General features: G+C 43.8%; 1 protein-coding gene across 5 annotated transcripts in view; it reads left to right on the top strand.

Annotated features, from left to right (window-relative positions):
• The window catches only part of LOC132209065 (uncharacterized), a 154,573-nt gene extending 133,043 nt beyond the window's left edge, over positions 1-21,530 (top strand). For 3 of the 5 annotated variants that reach the window (XR_009445166.1, XR_009445167.1, XM_059644273.1), the window contains one exon: positions 12,068-12,405. Coding sequence is in view for 2 of the 5 variants with exons in the window: in XM_059644273.1 (XP_059500256.1) it covers positions 12,068-12,121 (54 nt within the window). In the remaining 3 variants the exon portion in view is untranslated. Of the gene's footprint in view, positions 1-12,067; positions 12,406-14,200; positions 14,426-21,368 lie in introns of those variants that run through there. The other 2 variants (XR_009445165.1, XM_059644274.1) reach the window with 1 other exon arrangement.
• Positions 21,531-21,886: the final 356 nt, after the last annotated feature.

Here is a 21,886-nt window from a genome sequence, read left to right as displayed (position 1 = left end):
GTCCTGATAATTCATAGCTATCTTAAAATGTAAGAAGAGGCGATCACCTCGTTTGAAGAAGCTCCTGGTTCAGTGTTTTTCCCCATGTGGGAGTCAGCTACAGGTTTTCTTGTTCCAAGATTGGGGAGGAAATGGCCGAGTGGTAGTATTACTGGACTGTTAATTCAGAGACTTAGATCACATTCTGGGGACCTGTGTTCAAATCCCAGCACAGCAGATGGTGGAATTTGAATTGAATATAAAAGAAAATCATGAATGTAGAATCTAATGATGACCATGAATCCATTGCCAAATGTCAGAAAAACCCACCTGGTTCACTGATGTCCTTTAGAAAAGGAAACTGCCATCCTTACATGGTCTGGCCTACATGTGACTGCAGACCCAAAGCCATATGATTGACTCTGAACTGACCCCTGGGCAATTAGGGATGGACAACAAACACTGCGTAGCTAGTGATGTCCTCCTCCCGTTAGCAAATAAATACAATTGGATTCTACGTCTTCCGATCGAAGATCGTTTCTTGTTCTCACAGTCATTTCATCGCTTACAGTCAGTTTCCCTCCTGCCTGTCTTTTTGGAATGTCACGTAGCCCTGCACATTTACCTCCCAGTGTTGATCTCCTTATAACCATGTCTTTGTAATAGCTCTCAAATCATGCCCGTCAACCTGTATGTGTGCTATTAATTTGTTGATTTTGTTCTGAATACAATGAGCACGTAAGCAAAGAGCCATTAATTTAGCTCTATAACTTTATTTCACCTCTTGACAGTATTTACAGCTGTTTTCTGTTTCTACATGCTGTCTTTTCCAATCCCACACTGAGTATTGTTATCTCAATAGTTCTTGAATGTCAGATCGTGTGTATTCCTGGGCGACTCTGCTCGTGTGGTCTATGGAGTTGTGGAGGTCAGAGTTCTAGGACAGCCATTTCATAGGCCTATGCTGCAGGTTAGAAGAAAAGACAATCTCTTGCTCTGAGCTCTGCAAACCAGGGCAATGTCAAAAAGGAAACAAGGTCAAAAGAATTTCAACAAGAATCTCAAAATTAACTGCTGAATTCACATAAGCATTCCGGGGATCGCCCAACTTAGTGGCCACAACATCCCACTTTCTATTCTTCACAAACAATCCAAAGGCTGAACTATCCGTATCCCTCTTAACGGTTATGTTTTTTGAGCTAATTTCTTGTTTCTAACTTGTGTGTATTTGTGGTGCCTTCTGACTTCTTGCATTTAGCAATTGATAAACTCACTCTCTCACTAATTTAGTAAAACCTGGTTTTATAGAATCCCCGGTGTGGAAACAGGCCATTCAGTTCAACAAGTCCGCAGCAACCTTGCAAAGAGCATCCCACCCAGACCCATCCCCATTCCCAACTCTATCCCTGTCAGCCTGCATTTCCCATGGCTAATATACCTAAACTACACGTATGTGGGCACTGTGGGTAATTCAGCATTCCCAATCCACCTAACCTGCACATCTCTGGACTGGTCAAAACAATGATTCAATATGAATTAGTTAGAATGCAGCTGTTAACAGTAATCCTCCGTCCCTGTGTTGGAGCGAGATTTAACATTCAAGATCCAAAATGATACACTTGAACAAGGTAGTTCAAAACAGCCAGCTCTCTGATTGAGGTTGTTGACTTGCTCGCCGAGCTGGCTTGTTTTCATTGAGACGTTTCGTCACCATGATGTGTGACATCATCAGTAGAGCCTCCAGCGAAACAATGTTACTCTACTCTGTCTGGAATTTATACTGTCCGGTCTGTTACCATGAGTACTGTCATTTCAGGTTTTGATCTGTATGGTTTTGTATGTGGGGGTCCAATTGTATCTGTTTGTTGGCTGCATTATGGGTGGAGGATCACGCCTCTCATACGAAACTGGGACAAGGTAACCATAGTAGCCCAAGCCAAGCATAGACCCGCAGAGGGATTCTCGAGGCATGGTTCTCCACCCATTCTCCAATCTCACATTCTTGGTCTCTTCAGTTTGAATATGATCACTCAACCATAGCCTTTATGACAAACAACGTAGTCTTAGTTCTCATAATCTTCAAACAGGACTGTCCAGACAGATCCACTTGTTCTCATGATTTCGTCTTCTGTTGGAGGGATTCTGAAATGTCTGCATTCTTCCTCAACTGAGCATTCCTTGCGTTCGTGGTTGACAGAGCTCTCAGCTGTGTCCAACCCATCTCCTACACTTTGGCCTCACCCCTGATGATGTGCACTGGTCCTCAAAGCCCAACCCATCAATATCCACATCTAGAAGAACATCAGCCACGATTTCCAACAAGATTCCACCACCAGGCAAATATTCCCCTCCCCTCTCTTGTCAGCCTTCCGCAGAGACCATTCCGTCAGGACACCTCAGTCCACTCTTTATCCATTCGCAACACCTCCCCATTACCCGACAGCACTTTCCATGCCACCACAGAAGTCATAATATCTGTCCATTTACTTCCTCCCGCTTCATTATCCAAGGCTTCCAGGAGAAGCAGCGATTTACCCACACTTCACTCAATCTAGTCTACTGTATTCACTGCTCACAATATGGTCTCCCTCTGCATCGGGGAGACGAAACACAGACTGACCAACCGCTTGGCAGAACACCTATATTCTGTCCATAAAAATGGCCCCAGGTTTCCAATTGCCTGTCACTTGAGCACTCCATCATGACCCCTGGGCAAAATCTCTGTCTCAGGCTTGCTGCAGTGCTCCAGTGAGTGCAAGCTAGAAGAAAAAAATCTCATGTTTGCGTTGCAGAACACCTCCGCTCGGTTTGCAATAAACAACAGCACCTCCCAGTCGCGAACCATTTTAACTCCCCCTCCCATTCCTCAGACGACTTGTCCATCGTGGGCCTCCTGCAGTGCCACAATGGTGCCACCCAAAGAGTGCAGGAACAGCAACTCATATTCCGCTTGGGAGCCCTGCAGCCCAATCGTATCGATGTGAAGTTCCCAAGCTTCAAAATCTCCCCTCCCCGACTGCATCCCAAAACGAGCCCAACTCATCCCCTTCCCCCCACTGCATCCCAAAACCAGCCCAGCTTGTCCCGCCTCCCTAACCTGTTCTTCCTCTCACCTATCTCCTCCTCCCACCTCAAGCCGCACTTCCATTTCCTCCTGACTAACCTCATCCTGTTTGCTTGACCTGTCCGTCCTCCCTGGACTGACCTATCCTCTCCCGACCTTCCCACCGATACTCTCCTCTCCACCTATCTTCTTTTGTCTCCATCTTCGGTCCGCTTCCCCGTCTCTCTCCCTATTTATTTCGGAGCCCTCTCCCCAACACCCTCTCTGATGAACGGTCTAGGCCCGAAATGTCAGCTTTTGTGCTCCTGAGATGCTGCTTGGCCTGCTGTGTTCATCCAGCTTCACACTTTGTTATCTTGGATTCTCCAGCATCTGCAGTTCCCATTATCTCTGGATAAAGGAGAAGTTAGGTGGAGAGGAGACAGACAGGTTAAAGAGGCGGTGGATGGAGCCAGTCAAGATGAGTGTACGTGGGGAGTTAGGGAGGGGATCGGTCAGTCCAGGGAGGACAAACAGGCTAAGCGGGTGGGATGAGGCTGGTAGGTAGGAGATGGGGGTAGGGCTTGAGGTGGGAGAGTGGATAAGTGGGAGGAAGGACAGGTTAGGGAGGTGAGGATGAGCTGGGCTGGTTTTGGGATGTCGGTGGGGAGGGGAAATTTTGAAGCTTGTGAAATCCACACTGATACCATTAGGCTGCAGGGTTCCCAAGCAAAATAAGTGGTACTGTTCCTGCAACCTTTGGGTGCCATCGTTGTGGCACTGCAGGAGGTCCAGGATGGACAGTCCATCTGAGGATTGGGAGGGGTAGTTAAAATGGTTGGCGACTGGGAGGTGCAGTTGTTTAGTGTGAACCAAGCCTCCGCTTGGTTTCCCTGACGTAGAGGAGGACCACACAGATAGTGGGAACTGCCGATGCTGGGGAGTCTAAGATAACAAAGTGTAGAGCTGGATGAATCAAGGGCTATGGGGAGAGTACAGGGAAGTGGAGTTGAAATGCCCATCAGCCATGATTCAGATGCCAGAGTGGACTTGATGGGCCAAATGGCCTTACTTCCACTCCTCTGTCTTATGGTCTTATGAACACAACAAGCCATGCAGCATCATCCAGCTCTACACCTGTTATCTCAGATTCTTTTGTGTCCGATTCCTGACAAAAGATCTGGACCAAAAACGTCAGCTTTCGTACTCCTCTGATGCTGCTCAGCCTGCTGTGCTCATTCAGCTCGACACCTTGTTATCATGGAGACAGCACATGTTAGGTGTCTTTGCTACATCAAGTTTTCTGAGTGTCATAACCTATATGACAATGTGTATCAGCTCTGAACTTATTTGTATGTTGAAGCCATTCATGTAATTTGCATGTGAATAAGTTTACATTTGGACTCTGGTGAAATACAAAGAAACCTAGACTTGTTTGAAAATTAAATCGACTTAATTAATTCAGTCATATAATTGGCATAAAAATATAAGAAATTAATCCTACTCAAAATCTTGGAGATGTGTTTGTTTGGCATTAGGGTATTGAAGGTGGAGATGTGGTCAATAAGTAGGAGCTTGACGTAGATGCCCTTGTTATCTGGACGTTCCAGAGATGTGTGTAAAGCCAAAGAGAGGACATCGACGATGGATCTGCTGCATCAGTAGGTGAATTGCAGTGGATCAAGGTAATGTGGGAGGGTGGAGTTGATGTGACCCATGACCAACCTCTCAAAGCACTTCATAGTGATGAAAATGGATGTAAGAGCCACTGGGCAGCAGTCATTTGAGGCTTCTGGAAAAATTTGCTGACGTTCAGTGCGGGGATCTTAAAGCTTTAGCATGAACATCAGAAAATTGGAGAAGCCTCGAGCATATGAGCACAGGTAGCTGAGGGTAGGGAGGGCGGGAATTACAGAAATCAAAGAGGGCAAGACACAGAGAGAGAGAGAGAGAGAGAGAGCGAGAGAGACAGACAGGGAGAGACAGAGATCAGAGTGAAGAAATGATTGGCCTGGTAGGCAGTGGAAAATACATGATTTTCCATGGAACATGCAGACATCTTCGAAAAACAGGACATTGAGTTTTCAAAGTTTTGGAAATTAGTGTTTTCGTTGATTTAGAGTGAATCAAATTGCTGTTCACACCATTGCCATCACCTTGCCCTTGTCAAGACAGACATGGATAAAGTTCTCAAAGCTGATAGAAAATTGAAAGCACTGGCATCCTGTGACGATGGTACGTTTCCTTCCTTTAAAAATAATGCTTGCAGCTTAATTGGCATAATAAAGAGCACAGGGGCTCTGTTTGACGCTGCCGCCTCACGGCACCAGCAACTTGGGTTCAATTCCACCCTTTGACTATCTGTGTGGAGTTTGCACATTCTTCATGTGTCCGCATGGGTTTTCTCTGGGTGCTCCAGTTTCCTCCCACAGTCAAAAGACGTGCAAGGTCGGTGGATTGGCCATGCTAAATTTCCCAAGGTGTTCAGTGATGTGTAGGTTAGGTGAGTTATGGGTGGATGGGTCTGGGTGGGATGCTGTAAGGGGCAGTGTGGACGTGTTGGACTGACGGACCTGTTTCCACACTGTAAGGGTTCCCTGATTCATGATTCTATGATTTTACTGAGCACAAAGGTACAATATTAGCCCGTCATATTTGTCTCACCTCTTGACACATTGACAAGAAAGCTTTAATTTCAGTTTCTGTGCATTTTCAATGTGTCTGCTGTCTCTAACAAGGCTTGACTGTATCTCCTTCTCTAATGCACATCTCCTGTCCCCTAACAAGTGGAGGTGTCACTTGCTTTTCATTCAGTACCATCAGTAAAACAATAGCCTCCATATTCCAAGATAATAAAATGTGAGGCTGGATGAACACAGCAGGCCAAGCAGCATCTCAGGAGCACAAAAGCTGACGTTTCGGGCCTAGACCCTTCATGAAGCTTTTGTGCTCCTGAGATGCTGCTTGGCCTGCTGTGTTCATCCAGCCTCACATTTTATTATCTTGGAATTCTCCAGCATCTGCAGTTCCCATTATCTCTGATACTATTTTAGCCTCCATATTCTATCCAGCGGCTTCTCTTAACACTCACACACTGTTCTTTTTTTCCTCCAGGTATTGACCACTCATCATTTCTTATTCCTCTCCTCATCTCATCTCTCTCACATACGCTCTCTCGATCTCTCCTCTCCCTATTCTCTCCCAACACTTCACTCAGGCACAAACAGAAGTTCACAGTCACACTATGTTGCACATGCATATCCTATCCCTCATGCACAAACATACTATCCACACACACTGACCGTGGACAGACACACGCGGACAGACACACACACACAGAGTCACGTTCTCACTCATTCATTCTCCATACTGTCACACAATCATGCATGGTCTTGCACACATTCCGTGGCACACTTGCATGCCCTGTTCGCGGGATCTTTTGCCAATGTTCATACTCTCAACTACACACAGACACACACACACAAAACTCTCCCTCACACACTTGGGCTTACAAATTCACTTGCTCTCAAGCTCACTCGCTCTCACAGACACTCTCACTGCCTCATGCATGCCGTTACACTCGCTTTTGTGCTGACTCTCGTTTACACACTCTTGAGCACAGTCACTGGCGCACACATTCTGTCCTGCGCACGCTCAGACTTTCGTGCACTGTCTTTGCACTCTTGAACACAATCATATGTTCACCTCTCTCTTGCACACAGTCAATTTGATTTAGAGTATTCATTATTACATGTGCCTAGGTACAGTGAAAAGTTCTGTGATGCATGCAGTACAGACAGATCATACCATACAAGGTGCATTAGTGAAATGGAACATAATGACAGCAACAGAGAAGATGCACAGAGAGCAAGATCAAAATTAGATTTAAAATTTTAAGTGTTCTATTCAGATGTCCAATAACAGTGGTGAAGAAGCTTTTCTGGGATCTGTTCACACATGAATACAAACTTTTTGACACCTTCCCTTCAGAAAAGGGTAGAAGAGAGTGTAATTGGCGGGTGAGAAAGACCTTTGATAATGTCAGTTGCTTTCCCGAGGCAGCAGGAAGTATAGGTGGAATCAATGAGTGGAAGGCTGATTTGCATGATGCACTGTGCTGTGTTCATGACTGTGGAGTCTGTTGTTTTCTTAGGAAGAACAGTTGCCAAACCATGCTATGATATGCATCCAGATAGGATGCTTTCTCTGGTACATCAATGAAAGTTGCCCTTTATATTTGAATTGCCTTAGCCTCCTGGGAAGTAGAGACATTGGTGTGCTTTTTTGCCCATTGCGACGATCTGGGTGGACCAGATTTTTCACAGTCATTGATGTGACTCCATTATGGCGTGTTAACCAGATCAACAATGTCATTAAAAATATCCTGAAGGAGGAGGACTGTAAGACGCAGCTCGATGTACACTTTGGTAAGATGAGTGATGAGGTCTTGCATCAAGTGTTCCGAGAGCTCGGCAGTGGATTAAATAGCAGAACCTCTAAAGTTGCAATCTCTGGATTATTCCTGGTGCCACATGCTGAGAAGGCAAGAAAAAGGGGAAGAAAACAGATGAATGCTTGGCTCAAGTGTTTGTGTTTGGGGAGGGATTTAGACACATGGATCTGAAGGACAATTTGTGGGGATGGTATATCCTCTACAAGTTGGCTGGTCTGCAGCTGAAGCAGAAAGGAACCAAAATCCTTGCACAAGGGTTTGCTAATGTGGTGAGGAATTTAAGCTGTCGGCGTCCAAGCAGTGGGCAATTGAAGAGCAGGTAATTCACTGAGGGGTGAGAAAATAATAATATAAAGATTATATTAGTGGATTTCAACTGCACAACATTAATTGAGATAACATAAAAGTTTGACTTGGGAAATAATTCTTTTAATACATTTGAGAGATTATTTAAAATCACCATGTAGACGAGCTTGTAAGGGACCTACTTCTGGGACACAAAGGCAGTGTTCAAGGTGACAGTGGCTAAGTGCTTTAGTGATAGTGACCACGACAACAGACTTTTCAACATGGGAGAGGAGATCTGTTTTAAAAAAAAATGTTTTTGGTTTGGGGTAAGGCATATTTGACTGAAACAAGGCAGGATCTGGGTGTAATATTTTGGGAAGTTAGTTGAGGGCGAATCTACAGCAGAAAAGGAACTGGGAGAGTAAAGGCCAGCTATGTTCCGTTTTGGGTGAAATTTATGATCAACAAGCCTGGAGAACCCTGGATCTTGAGGAATGTTCAGGACATGTTTATGACAAGTGCAAAGGGAGCAAATGAATGGATGACTAGTGACGTATAAAAATGAAGTGTGAAGATACGGTGGTGGCCAAGATTGGAAAGAATATCAAGATATTCTGCAGGCATATCAAGCAGGAGAATAACCAGGGAAAGAGTAGGGCCAATTAGAAACCGGGGTGTACGAAGGGTGATGGGGCAATCTGTGTTCAGAACTGAAGGGCATCGATACAGTCGACAAGTACCTCCCATCTGTCCTCCCTTCAAGGAGGAGCATTGATGTCTATAAAGCAGGAAGATGCAGTGTGAAATTGAAATTATTGGCTGGTTTAAAAGTGAACAAATCCCCACGCCCATATGAGTTGTTTCCAAGACTGCTGTGGGAGAAGAGAAAGAAAATCTCTTCAGAGATAGTAGGAACTGCAGATGCCGGATAATCTGAAGAAACAAGGTGTAGAGCTGGATGAGTGCAGCAGGCCAAGCAGCATTAGAGGAACAGGACGGCTGATGTTTGGAATCTGGACCCTTCTTCAGAAATGGGGCAGGGGAAGGGGATTCTGAAATAAATATGGAGAGAGGGGGAGGCGGATTGAAGATGGATAGCTGAGAAGATAGTTGGAGAGGAGACAGACAGTTCGAAGCGGCGAGGATGAAACCAGTGAAGATGAGTGCTGGTGGGGGGTTAGAACATAGAACGATACAGCGCAGAACAGGCCCTTCGGCCTTTGTTGTTGCACCGACCAGTGAACTAATATAAGCCCACCCGGCTACACCAGCCCATCAGCACTCATCTGCTTACCCAAGGACTGTTTAAATGCCCCGAATGTGGCTGAGTGAACCACATTGGCTGGCAGGGCGATCCACGCCCTTACCACTCTCTGAGTAAAGAACCTGCCACTGACATCTGTCTCAAATCTATTATCCCTGAATGTGTAGCTGTGCCCCTTTGTACAAGCTGAAGTCATCATCCTCGGAAAAAGACTCCCACTGCCCACCCTATCTAATCCACTGATCATCTTGTATGTCTCTATTAAATCCCCTCTTAACCTTCTTCTCTCCAATGCGAACAGACCCAAGTCCCTCAGCCTTTCTTCGTAAGACCTTCACTCCAGACCAGGCAACATCCTGGTAAATCTCCTCTGAACCTTTTCCAATGCTTCCACATCCTTCCTGTAATGGGGCGACCTGAACTGCACGCAGTATTTCAAGTAAGGCCGCACTAGCTACATCTTTTAATATACTAGCACAGAGTACATCAGGTCCCAGATACCTATCGACCTTTAACCCCATTAGTTCCCCGAGCACCTTTTCTCTGGTGATATTTCTTGTCTGCTTTTTGCTCTTTGTTCACTAAATATTTTTGAGATGGTATTTGTGCCTTTTGCTGTGAAGACTGACATAAAGTATTTATTTGTCTCATTTGCCATTTCCTGATTCCCCATTATTATTTTTGCAGCCTCCATTCTTTAAGGGATCTGCGTTCACTTTGACTTCTTCCTTCCTTTTCATTTGTTTAAATAAGCTCTTATTGTCAGTTTCTTTTCTATTTCTCGACTTTGAAATCTTTCCTTATTTCTGGTTTCCCACTAACCTTGGGCACTGACTGTTGAATTGGCAGAACATTGGAGAGAATGCTGAGGATATGGAAGTTTTGGTCTGGTGAATAGTACTCGACATGGTGCTGTTGCCCCCACTCCTGCTCAGGTGTCTCCCAGTTGAAATGCCAAATGGGACCCTGCCCATGCTCTTCACAGCTGCCCTGCAGCATTAAATGGCTGGAGGCAGGACATGGGGCGCCTCTTGGATGGAAGTTCTACCTTGTAGAACTCCTGGCCACTTAGAGCCCAGAAGAGTCTGAAGTTGCTGATGGCTGGATGGCAGGTCCCGGACGAGAGGTTCGGAGTGGTCGAGGGTTGTTAGGGGTTGTTGAAACGTTGGATGAGAGTTTAAGGGCGTGAAGTGCCTTGGATCAGGCCAAGGGGCCTGTGGATGACGATCCCCTACCAACTCAGTTTTTCGAGGCTGGATTGTGCATGTAAAGCTCACTGCCTTCCTGATTGACATCTATCTCCTTACGCAATAAATTGCCATCAATTGGTCTCAGCAGGCCAAAGGATAGGCAGGCTGCTTGACAGTTCCCCAGAAGTTCCACACATGTACGCACAAGTGCCCTCCAGATTTTATGTGCTCCTTCCCACCTTTGTATTTGTGGGATGGGGCTGTATAATGGAGCTCGTACAGTGCTAAAACGAAGAAGTTATCCTGAACCTTGAAATAGGACTGGAATGATGCACCCAAATCTGGGACTAAACTTCAAGAGTAATAATTTTGGTAGTATTGAGTAATAATGATGAAATTTACCCAACCTGTTTTAGGATTGTGACATTTTATCAACAAATTTAGCTAATGCTATTTTCATTGGAGTACAGGGGATTAATAAGTAGTTAATGGAGACATAAGGGATTATGATTGGTTGGGATAAGATAAACGTGGAGAGGCTGTGTTCCCATGGCTGGTGGATGATGTTACAAGGAGAAGGGAATGCATTCATGTTTTGGGGAAAAGATGTAGGGCGATGTAGAGGGGAATTTTTTTCAAGCAGTGAACGTTCATGGGCCAGGATCTCTCTGCCTGTGAAAGGGTTAGAAGCCGAGAAAATCAACGATTTCACTCAGATGAATGCATATCTCTGGGAGCTTCATTCCTCATATTGCCATTAGATTTTATTTATGGAGGTTCTGTTGTATTTGGAGTGGTTCGATTGGCATTCCATGTTTTGACCATGTTTGCCAGATTTTGTTGGCATCATGTGAACTAAAATGAATTGATACTTGTTTAACTACTAATTGTTTTTGGTAGATGCTGTAGAACATACCATGTGTATGACAAAAGAGCAAAATTACAAGAGAAATCTCGTTCAAAACCGAGGTAACAGAGCGCCTTTTTAAAATGAACAAGAATGTGTGATTAACACACTTCATAGCTGCAACCTAGTGTGATTTAAATGAATGCTGATTACCAGCAGTGAAATAGGGGTTGTAAGATCCACTATTTGAAACGAGTAAAGAGCCAATTAGTTTGTACTTTGGATTTGGGTGTCGTGAGAATGCACGTCGGTTGAAAGAGATGGATGTTTTAGTTTAAATTGTACTGAGTCCTGCTTCATAAATATAAAGGAGGGCTTCATAACATACAAAGCTACTGTTCCTCCACCATTGTTCTGCAGAAATTACTGAACCAAACGACAGAATATGACCAGCATCATAAGACCATAAGACATCGGAGTGGAAGTGAGGCCATTCGGCCCATCAAGTCCACTCTGCCATTTAAATCATGGCTGATGGGCATTTCAACACCACTTCCCTGCATTCTCCCCCTAGCCCTTGATTCCTTTTGGGATCAAGAATTTGTCGATCTCTGCCTGGAAGGCATCCAACGTCCTGGCCTCCACTGCAATCTGCGGCAATGAATTCACAAGCCCACCACTCTCTGGCTGAAGACGTGTCGTCTCATTTCAGTTTTAAATTTACCCCCTCTAATTTTAAGGCTGTGCCCACGGGTCCTAGTCTCCCCGCCTAACGGAAACAACTTCCTAGTGTCCACCCCTTCTAAACCATACATTATCACTGACGGTTCCCTAGTTAGATTTGACATCGTGCATTTGAGAAGGAAATGGCCTGTTTCCTTCATTCCAGAGTACTTTTGTGAATCATTGTATTTATTTCTAGGCCAAATACAGGAATTAATTTTATTTGATAGCTCAATAAGTTAAAACTGTAATCAAAGTTAGTTTTCTTCCTCCTTTGTAGTGGATCTGTTGGAGTTGCACACAGCGCAACGCGTCTTTGATCAACACAAATTGACACAAACCGAGCAACTTCTGAATGTGACTGAAGTAATCAACTGTTTAACGTCCATTTATGATGTTTTGGAACAAAACCACAAGGACTTGGTCAATGTGCCACTCTGTGTCGACATGTGTCTGAACTGGCTGCTGAACGTATTTGATATGTATGTATGATTTACACTTTAATGTAGTATGTTTAGATTCTCCTAAGGTGCATTTAAACTGCATCCGACATATTGGATTTTGATATGTACATGATCCGTTCAGTGAATATGAAGATTGTCGACTGATTAAAATCAATCCTGGTATTGCTGACATAAGGTTTCAGTATGTTCTAATTTCATTTCACTTAAACAGATAAAGTCGTTGAAAGTTTTAGCGATTTTTGTTTTAAATCGTAAAATTGAAACTGATATACTTTGGAATCCATTTGGTCAGATCTGTACAGGATCATGTAGACATCTTGACACTCTGATTGTAATGCTCTTCACGGTGACAAATGTTAGTGCTGGAGAAAGATGTGTATAAAGTACACAATATGAACATCATCCAGTTAATGTCAAGGAATAAACGGCCAGATGTAGAATAAATTTTTATGTGACCCTCAATCTCGTAGAGTCGTACAGCATAGAAACACTGTGTCTATGCCTCCCAACATACACCAAGCTGCACTAATCTCATTTATCTGCACTTGTTCCACAGCCTACTTGACCGAGCATTTTAAATGCTCATCCCAGATGCTTTTTAAATGTTGAGAATACCTGCCTCAACTACCCTCTCAGGCAGCGTGCCCCATATGTCTACCACTTTTTAGATGAAAAAGCTTTTCCTCAGACTTCCTCCAAAGCATTTAATCCTCACCGTAAACTTGTGCCATCTGGTCTTAGACACATGTGCCATGGAGAAAGGATTCTCACAATGTATTCTGCCAGTGCCTGTCATAATTTTCTTTGCCTCAATCAGATCCCAACCTCAACCTCAGCCTCCTCTGCTCCAAGGAAAACAAACCCAGCATACCAGCCTCTCTCATAACTGAGAATTTTTTACCTCGCCAGTATCTTGAAGGGCATTAACTGTGCCATTGTGGTATTTTCCAGACTAATTGTCGTTCAGCTTATCTCAGTCAGATTGTTTAGTAAACTCCATTTAGGAATAAGGTTATGCACTTCACTTGGAAATGTATTAGGACTGTGACAGTATATTGGGGAATCCTTGCAAGCGGAGAGAATTTTATTTTCTTTCAGTCCAGGCTGGATACAATTCAAGGACTTGGCAATGGACGTCCAGGGTTAAACTTTCGGTGTCCTCCTATCCACCCCAATCACCTTGAATTTACCGTTAATATAAAATTGAGCTTTGTCTGCACGAGATGTGTTCCAATATTAAATCGTTATTGCGACTGTCAATTTTGACATTCTTCATTAGGTGCGTACCCTTCATATTGATAGCAGCTCAAGCTGCTTCAGGATGTCAAAACCAAAATGTTGCCTTTTCCAGGGAAGTTGTAGATATTGAGCTGAAATTCTCGCTAGGGAGCACTGAACGACATGCACTATTTCTCAGTACCACCCTCATTAGTACTTATTCCCTTTTTCTACCTGCCAGACAGAAACTGGATGCTCCGAATTAACAACATGAAATTCTGAGTGGGTGTGTGGTGCTTCCACATTGCTCAATGCTCCTCTGCACCTCCAACTTGGGCACTAGTCCGCAGCATCTGCAGCCACACCCATCAGGAGCACCCCATGTCCACAGTTTTGACATGTGACATGTTCCAGCCTCAGCACATCATGGCACATCACAGATCTGCTTTCAGTACTCTTCTGTACTTCATTGCTGCATTCTGGATTGCAGCAGCCCCCCACATTGCAGTGCTACTGCCAGGGCACTTTTGGATGCAGGGACAGGCACCCATTCGTGTATTGGGCCACGTTACACATCAGGACACCTTGCTTGAGCTCTCAACTCTCATTGTGTCCCTGCATGAATGCTAACAGCTCCTCTGCCTTGTCTTCATTTGCCTTGTCTTCTTAAGGTTTGCCCCTCCGCCACATCTAACAGACTCATAACGCTACTATGTTGATTAACTTTTTAGCATCGAGACCAAGCCAGACAGCTTGTCATGCTTGTCAGCAGTCATCAATCAAAGGAGTGGATGTGTTGCCGTTCAGCACCGTGATATGTTGATCTCACACCTGCAGTATGTGCCAGCTGCAGAAGCACAGAAGGCATTGCATTGTCTCCAACCACATGGTCATGCTTCAGGTTCCGAGGGGAATGGTCTCCAGTCAAGCGAGGCAGTTTCAGGCAGCAGATCGAGGTAACTCCAGGGCATTGTCTGATATCACTCGAGGGGCTTGGATGCAATCAGTTGGCTGCTCAGAATGACCATGGTCAGGACACTGTCGTCATAGGTTGTGAGAAGTCAAACATTAGACACCTCACTACCTGTGTTGGCTCTTTCTGCCCTACTGTGGGCTGTTTTTCCTGGAATGAAACAAAGGGAGGAATTGAGTGAGATGAAATGAGCTGGTGCATTTGTTAGTGCTCATGTATGTTTGGGAAGGGAGGTGAGGTCTCCTGGGTGAGAGCAAGAGGCACAGAGAACATACAGGATTAATAGCCTTGGGGCCTCAAGTAGACGAGAGCAAGCGAAGACAGACATTGAATGCTTTGGTGAGAATGGTATTCAGCTGTGCTGAAGGGTGGTGCAGAATTAGAGAGAGTGTGAATGTGAGGTAGCACAGACCAATGAGGATCCTCTTCCATTGGAGCAGAGGTCACTGATCCTGCAGCACTGCTGTATGGTTCTTTTGGTGGTTGAGACTGCATTGACACTGGACAGCCTCAGATGAGTCTGGCCGAATATTGTGTTGTGGCCTCCTGTGCTTGTCCTTGGGAAAGAGGACAGTCCTCCACTGCACCAATCCATCCACCAGGACCTCCAGGTCCCTAACTGTAAATAAGGTGCTAATTTCCCTTTTCCTGCCCTGTCTGGGACAAATGCTATGAACTGTACAAGGCAGTTCTGGATTCTGGGTATTTTACTGGTTCACAATAGCCTTTAAACATGGCACTAGTGCCAGTAATACCGGGATGTTTCAGTGGTGGCAAACACGTGCAGTTACGATGAGTGTAGAACTAACTAGCGTCGGCTGAGGGAGGCACTATAGGAGCATTGTTGCTAGTTATTGAATAGGTTTGCAACAACAGAGTGGGAAAATTTGTTAGGTCTTTTGGAAAGATACTGTCCTTGCAGTGCAATAAAAATAACACTGAACTAACATTCCAGTGTTTTAGACCTTCAGATTTCAGAACAGATTTAGACCATTCAGCCCATTGAGTGGGATCTGTCATTCTCAACCTCCTGTGTCCTCACTAAGCAAGAACATATCTATCTATGCCTGAAATCAACTCTGACTTGGCCTCCACAGCTTTCTGCATCAATGAGTTCCACAGATTCACAACTTTCTGACTGAAGAAATTCCTCCTCACCTCCATCCTGAAAGATGGTCCCTTTGACTCTGAGGCTGTGCCCTCAGGTCCTGGTCTCTCCTACTCGTGGAAACATCATCTCCATGCCCACTCTATCCAGGCCTGACTGACCTTCAGTGTGACCCCCTTCGTCCTTCTAAACTCCATCGAGTACAGACCCAGAGTTCTCAGCCACTCCTCACGTGACGGTGCCTTCATCCCCAGGATTATGTTTGAGAACCTCCTCTAGACCCTGACAAAGGCCAGCACATCCTTCCTTAGATAGATGGCCAAAAACTGCTCTTAATATTCCAAATGCAAGATAACTAGAGCCTTACACAGCCTCAGCAATACATCTCTGCTCTTATATTTTTGCCGTCTTGAAATGAATGCTGACATTGCATTTGCCTTCCCAACTGCCAACTGAATCTGCATGTTAAAAGAATCCTGAACTGGGGCATCTTTGTGCTTCAGATTTCTGAAGCCTTTCCCCATTTAGAAAATAGTCTATGCCTGTACTTGCCCATCTCTACAGACTCTCTGTGACCTCCCCACTTCCTCAACACTACTTGCCTCTCCACCTATCGAAATGTCATCTGCAGACTTAGCAACAACGCCCTGTGGACAACAATACCATCAGTTCCTTTGTCGAGATTGCTAATGTATAACGTGAATGGCTGTAGTCTGATCTCTGATGAGTGCGGAACTCCTGTAGTTGCTGGCTGCCATCCTGAAAAAGACCCTTTTATTGCCACTCTCTGCATTCTGCCAGTTAGCCGATCCTCTGTCCATGCCAGTACCTACTCCCGAACACCATAAGCTCATTTTTTATTTTGAAGACTCCTGTGTGTCACCTTGCCAAAGGCTTTCTGGAATTCCAAATAGATAAAGTTCAATGGCTCTCTTTGGTTTTGACTCACTGGTTACATTCCCAAAGAATCTAACAGAGACCTTCTCTTGACAAAGTTGTGTTTTCTCAGCCCAATTTACCATGTATTTCCAAGTATTGCCATGTACTTCCAAGCATTGTCTGGTCTCATCCTTAATATTAGACTCTGAAATCTGACCCAATGACCAGCGCCAGGCTAACAGGTCTGTAATTTCTCATCTTTTGCCTCCCTCCATTTTAAACAGGGGTGTTATATTTGCCATTTTGCACTCCTTTGGGACCCACCCTGACTCCAGTAACTCCTGAAAGATCACCAATGCCCGCATGGTCTTCTCACTTACCTCCTTCAGAACTCTGGGGGACAGTCCATCTGGTCCATGTAATTTACCATCTTCTTGGAATTATAGAATTCCTACAGAGCGGAAAGAGGCCATTGGGTCTGCACCACCTCCGCAAAGAACATCTCACCAAGACCCAGCCCTGTACTGTTTCCCGGCAAGCTCACATTTGCCACGGCTGATCCACCTTGCCTGCACATCTTTGGACTGTGGATGGAAATCAGAGCACCTGGCGGAGACACGTGCAGACATGGAGAGAATGTACAAATTCCACACAGACCCTTCAGCTTCCCCTGTACCTTCTCCTTAGTGATGGCCACCACACTCGCTTCTGCTTCAGACTCCCTTAAAGTTCTACTACTGGTGCCTTCCAACCTCAAGACTGATGCAAAATACTTGTCCAGTTCCTCTGCCATTTCTTTGTTTCCCAACACTACTTATTTGGCCCCTCTTGAAATTTTCTTTGCATTTTCAGGGGTGTTTACAATAACAATATCTACTTTATAGTGTTGACAAATGGATTGTTTAGATCATCACAGAAACAATAAGCAAAATTCGTCAGTATTCTCATTTAACAATTATATATATTAATATCACAGTCAATGCATTTCCATCAGGTAAGCACGTAGCTGGAACTTTCTAACCCGGCAGTTTTCACTTTTCTGTTCTTAACAAGAATACCTATTTATTACAACAGCATAGATTCTAGCTACAGACAGATATTTACGAACATTGGACATACATCTGTATGAATTAAAACTGTAAACCCCCTGTCAACTCATCTTCCTGCAGACAAACATAGAGTGGAGATGGATAAACCATGGATATTATAGGTGGAAAAAAATGCTAACTAAGTCCTAACAAAGTGGTCCCGGTTCACAGGATTTGCCAAGATGATCTTGAGAATGAAAAACAAATGAATAAATATCGCAGAGTGACTTATTATCTATTAAAGCATGTGTTGATGATATGGCATTGCTGTGATCATAAAATAGAACATTGTCCAAATTCCTGTGAGCATTACCGTAGTTTTCATTTGTATTCTCCATGTCGGGAACATATTTATTTGGTACTTCACTGACTAAGTGACCTTCGCTCATCTACAGTGTTCGGTTGCAAACAGCCAATATTTTATTATTCTAATTGAGTAACCATGGTTTGGAATTTTGTCATGGAAATGTATTTCACTTATGTTACTCTGCGTAATTGTAGCCAATCCTCCATTGGCAAAGAAACACACAACTACAGCAGTTAATAAAAGAAAGAACTGCATTTATGTAGCACATTTTATGGTCTCAGGCATAAAAAGTACTTTATAGGCAGCGAAACTACCTTTGAAATGTCGTCACTGATGTAGCATAAGACAATGTGTAGTGTTTAAAATAGTCAGAAGTAAAGAAATATGAAATGAAGTAATAATAAAAATAGTGAAAAAATATGAAATTATGAATGTGAAGAAATATAAAATCTCCAGTCCCTTGCGAGTGGAGACATAGAATCAGGAGATGTAGAGTCAGTATGGAGCCTACCAGGGAGGAGGCCATTCTGGATCTGGTGTTGTGCAAACAACCGGATTTGATCAGGGACCTCGAAGTAAAGGAGCCGTGAGGAGGTAGTGACCATAATACAATAATTTTTGATCTGCAATTTGAGAGGGAGAAGGGAGAATTGGAAGTGTCAGTATTGTAGGAACTAGGGAGCTATGAGGGAGGAGCTGGCCAAAGTTCAATGGTTCAATACCCTCGCCGGGATGGCAGTGAAACAACAATGGCAGGTATTTCTGGATATAATGCAAAAGGTGCAGGATCAGTTCATTCCAAGGAGGAAAAAAGATCCTAAGGGGAGGCAGGGATGGCCGTGGCTGACGAGAGAAGTTAAGGACTCTATAAAGATAAAAGAGAAGTAGTATAACCGAGCAAAGATTAGCGGGAAGCCGGAGGACTGGGAAGCTTTTAAAGAGCAACAGAAGATAACTAAAAAGGCAATACGCAGAGAATAAAATGAGGTACGAAGGAAAACTGGCGAAAAATATAAAGGAGGATAGTAAAAGTTTTTTTTAGGTGTGTGGAAAAAAAAGGTTAAGACTAAAATTGAGCCCTTGAAGACAGAAACGAGTGCATTTATTTAATGGGAACAAGGAAATGGCAGAAGAGTTGAATAGGTACTTTGGATCTGTCTTCACTAGGCAAGACACAAGCAATCTCCCAGATGTAATCGTGGCTGAAGGACCTAGGGTAATGGATGAACTGAAGGATATTTATATTAGGCAAGAAATGGTGTTGGATAGACTGTTGGGTCTGAAGGCTGATACGTCCTGATGGTCTGCATCCCAGGGTACTTAAGGAGGTGGCTCTAGAAATCGTGAACACATTGGTAATCATTTTCCAATGTTCTCTAGATTCAGGATCAGTTCCTGCGGATTGGAGGGTGGCTAATGTTGTCCCACTTTTCAAGAAAGGAAGGAGAGAGAAAATGGAAATTATCGACCGGTTAGCCAGACGTCAGTGGTGGGAAAGAATTATAAAATTAAATTGCGACTCATTTGGACAGCAGCAACAGGATAGGTCAGAGTCAGCATGGATTTACGAAGGGGAAATTGTGCTTGACTTATCTTCTGGAATTTTTTGGGAACGTAACTATGAAAATGGACGAGGGAAAACTCGTGGATGTAGTCTACCTGGACTTTCAGAAAGCCTTTGATAAAGTCCCACTTAGGAGATTAGTGAGCAAAATTCAGGCACATGGTATTGTGGGCAAAATACTGACTTTGGTTGTAAACTGTCTGTCTGACAGGAAGCAAAGACTAGTGATAAACGGGTCCCTTTCAGAATGGCAGGTGGTGACCAGTGGGGTACCACAAGGTTCGGTGCTGGGACAGCAGCTGTTTACAATATACATTAATGATATAGATGAAGGCATGAAAAGTAATGTTCGCAAATTTGCCAATGACACAAAGCTGGGTGGCAGTGTGAAATATGAGGAGGATGTTATGAGAATACAGGGTGACTTCGACAGGCTAGGTGAGTGGACGGATGCATGACAGATGCTGTTTAATGTGGATAAATGTGTGGTTATCCACTTTGGTGACAAGAACAAGAAGGCAGATTACTATCGAAACGGAGTCAAGTTAGGTCAAGGGGAAGTACAACGAGATGCAGGTGTTCTTGTACATCAGTCAATGAAAGCAAGCATGCAGGTACAGCAGGCAGTGAAGAAAGCCAATGGCATGCTGGCCTTCAAGAGGAATTGAGTATCGGAGCAAAGAGGTCCATCTGCAGATGTACCGGGACATGGCTTAGAAGGATGAGAAGGGGTCTGATTGAGACGTATAAGATTATGAAAGGATTAGACACTCTGGAGGCAGGAAGCATGTTTCTGCTGATGATTGAGTCCAGAACCAGAGGACACAGTTTAAAAATAAGGGATAGGGCATTTAGAACAGAGTTGAGGAAAAACTTCTTCACCCAGAGAGTGGTGGATATATGGAATGCTCTGCCCCAGAAGGCAGTGGAGGGCAAGTCTCTGGACACTTTCAAGAAGAGATAGATACAGCTTTTAATGATAGTGGAATCAAGGGTTATGGAGATAAGGCAGGGACAGGATACTGATTGTGGATGATCAGCCATAATTATAATGAATGGTGGTGCTGGCTCGAAGGGCCGAATGGCCTTATCCTGCCCCTGTTGTCTATTGTAAAAGTTAATTGTATAAGAATGATTAAGACGGTCCCTTTATGTATGGTGTTGGCAGCTTGTTCAGATAGGGAAAACAACACGGCTGATCTTGATTCTGCTCCTATTTGTTACACAGAAGCCTCTTTGAGCAATAATTCTTGAATGTTGATGGGACGTTGAAACGCAGGTAGATTATCGTGATCACTTGTTGAAAATGGATAGCAGCTAGTAGTTCTCTTTCCACTCAACTAGTGACCAGTCGGCAATGGTCAAACAGTACATAACCCAAAGATCACAAGCTCCCCTGAGACATGATGTCAGTTGAGTCTCATGAATAACTACCTGCAGATGGACTATCTGTAGATTAAACATGGTATTAAATCTCACATATACTGCTCTCAACCATTTTAATCAAAGTATTTATCACTCGTTGCATCGAAACAGATCACACAAACTGAAATGGCATATGCACAAATACCAACTTACAAGTTCTATATAGTGGCATTTTGTTTAAAGTTGTATTTATTAAATGAAAGGGTGGAGTTTAATCTTCACAAATCATATTAAGATGCTGTAGAAATCTATGGAAGTGAGAAATTTGTTTTTTGATTCAACACATGTCTGACAAATGACAATTCAAAGAGATCTTTGTTTCAGCTCGAGTGGGTCGCGGAGTCGTCCTCATTAGGGACATTTAAGTGACTATTAGACAGGCATATGGATGGTAGTTTAAGATAGGGGTGGAGGTTAGATAGACCTGAGGTTTAGGGTAAAAGTTCGGCAGAACATTGTGGGCTGAAGGGCCTGTACTGTTCGATGTTCTATGTATGTTATGCTGTATTCAAATAAGTAAAGTCAGTCATGACATTCTGCAACTTCCTTTTCCAGGGGTATGAGTGGAAGAATCAGAGTGCTTTCTTTGAAAATTCGCTTGACGTGACTCTTCAAGGATCATCTGGAGGAAAAATACAAGTGTCAGTACTAAATCTATCATTGCTGATACACATGTAAACTGTAGATTTAACTGTATGTAAACTTTGTTTAACAAACTAGCACACTCAATAAACTGACAAAAATTATACACCAGATGTTTACTGTATTCTCATAATCTCTGTGATGTCTGGTGAGGGTGCAAGTGAGAAGGCTCCCTGCCAGTAAGTTTTAGTTAAGGCAAAGTTGCTTCATTACTGAAGTTATTTATACTGTAAATGAAGGAGAACAGTGATGCATATATCCTGTGCATTATGTTCCTATTATTGAGTGTGTGTTTTTTTTGTGCGTGTGGACCTATTGATCAACTGGAATTTTTGATTACTCAGCACATTCCTGGTACCACGGGTGCTGTTTAACAAAAGGTTTGCTGTATTAGTATATTTCTGTATTTAGTCACTGCCACTATGAATGTT

The sequence above is a fragment of the Stegostoma tigrinum genome, unplaced genomic scaffold (genome assembly GCF_030684315.1).
Source record: "Stegostoma tigrinum isolate sSteTig4 unplaced genomic scaffold, sSteTig4.hap1 scaffold_64, whole genome shotgun sequence".
NCBI lineage: Eukaryota > Metazoa > Chordata > Chondrichthyes > Orectolobiformes > Stegostomatidae > Stegostoma > Stegostoma tigrinum.
This window is presented reverse-complemented; position numbering and strand designations above follow the sequence as displayed.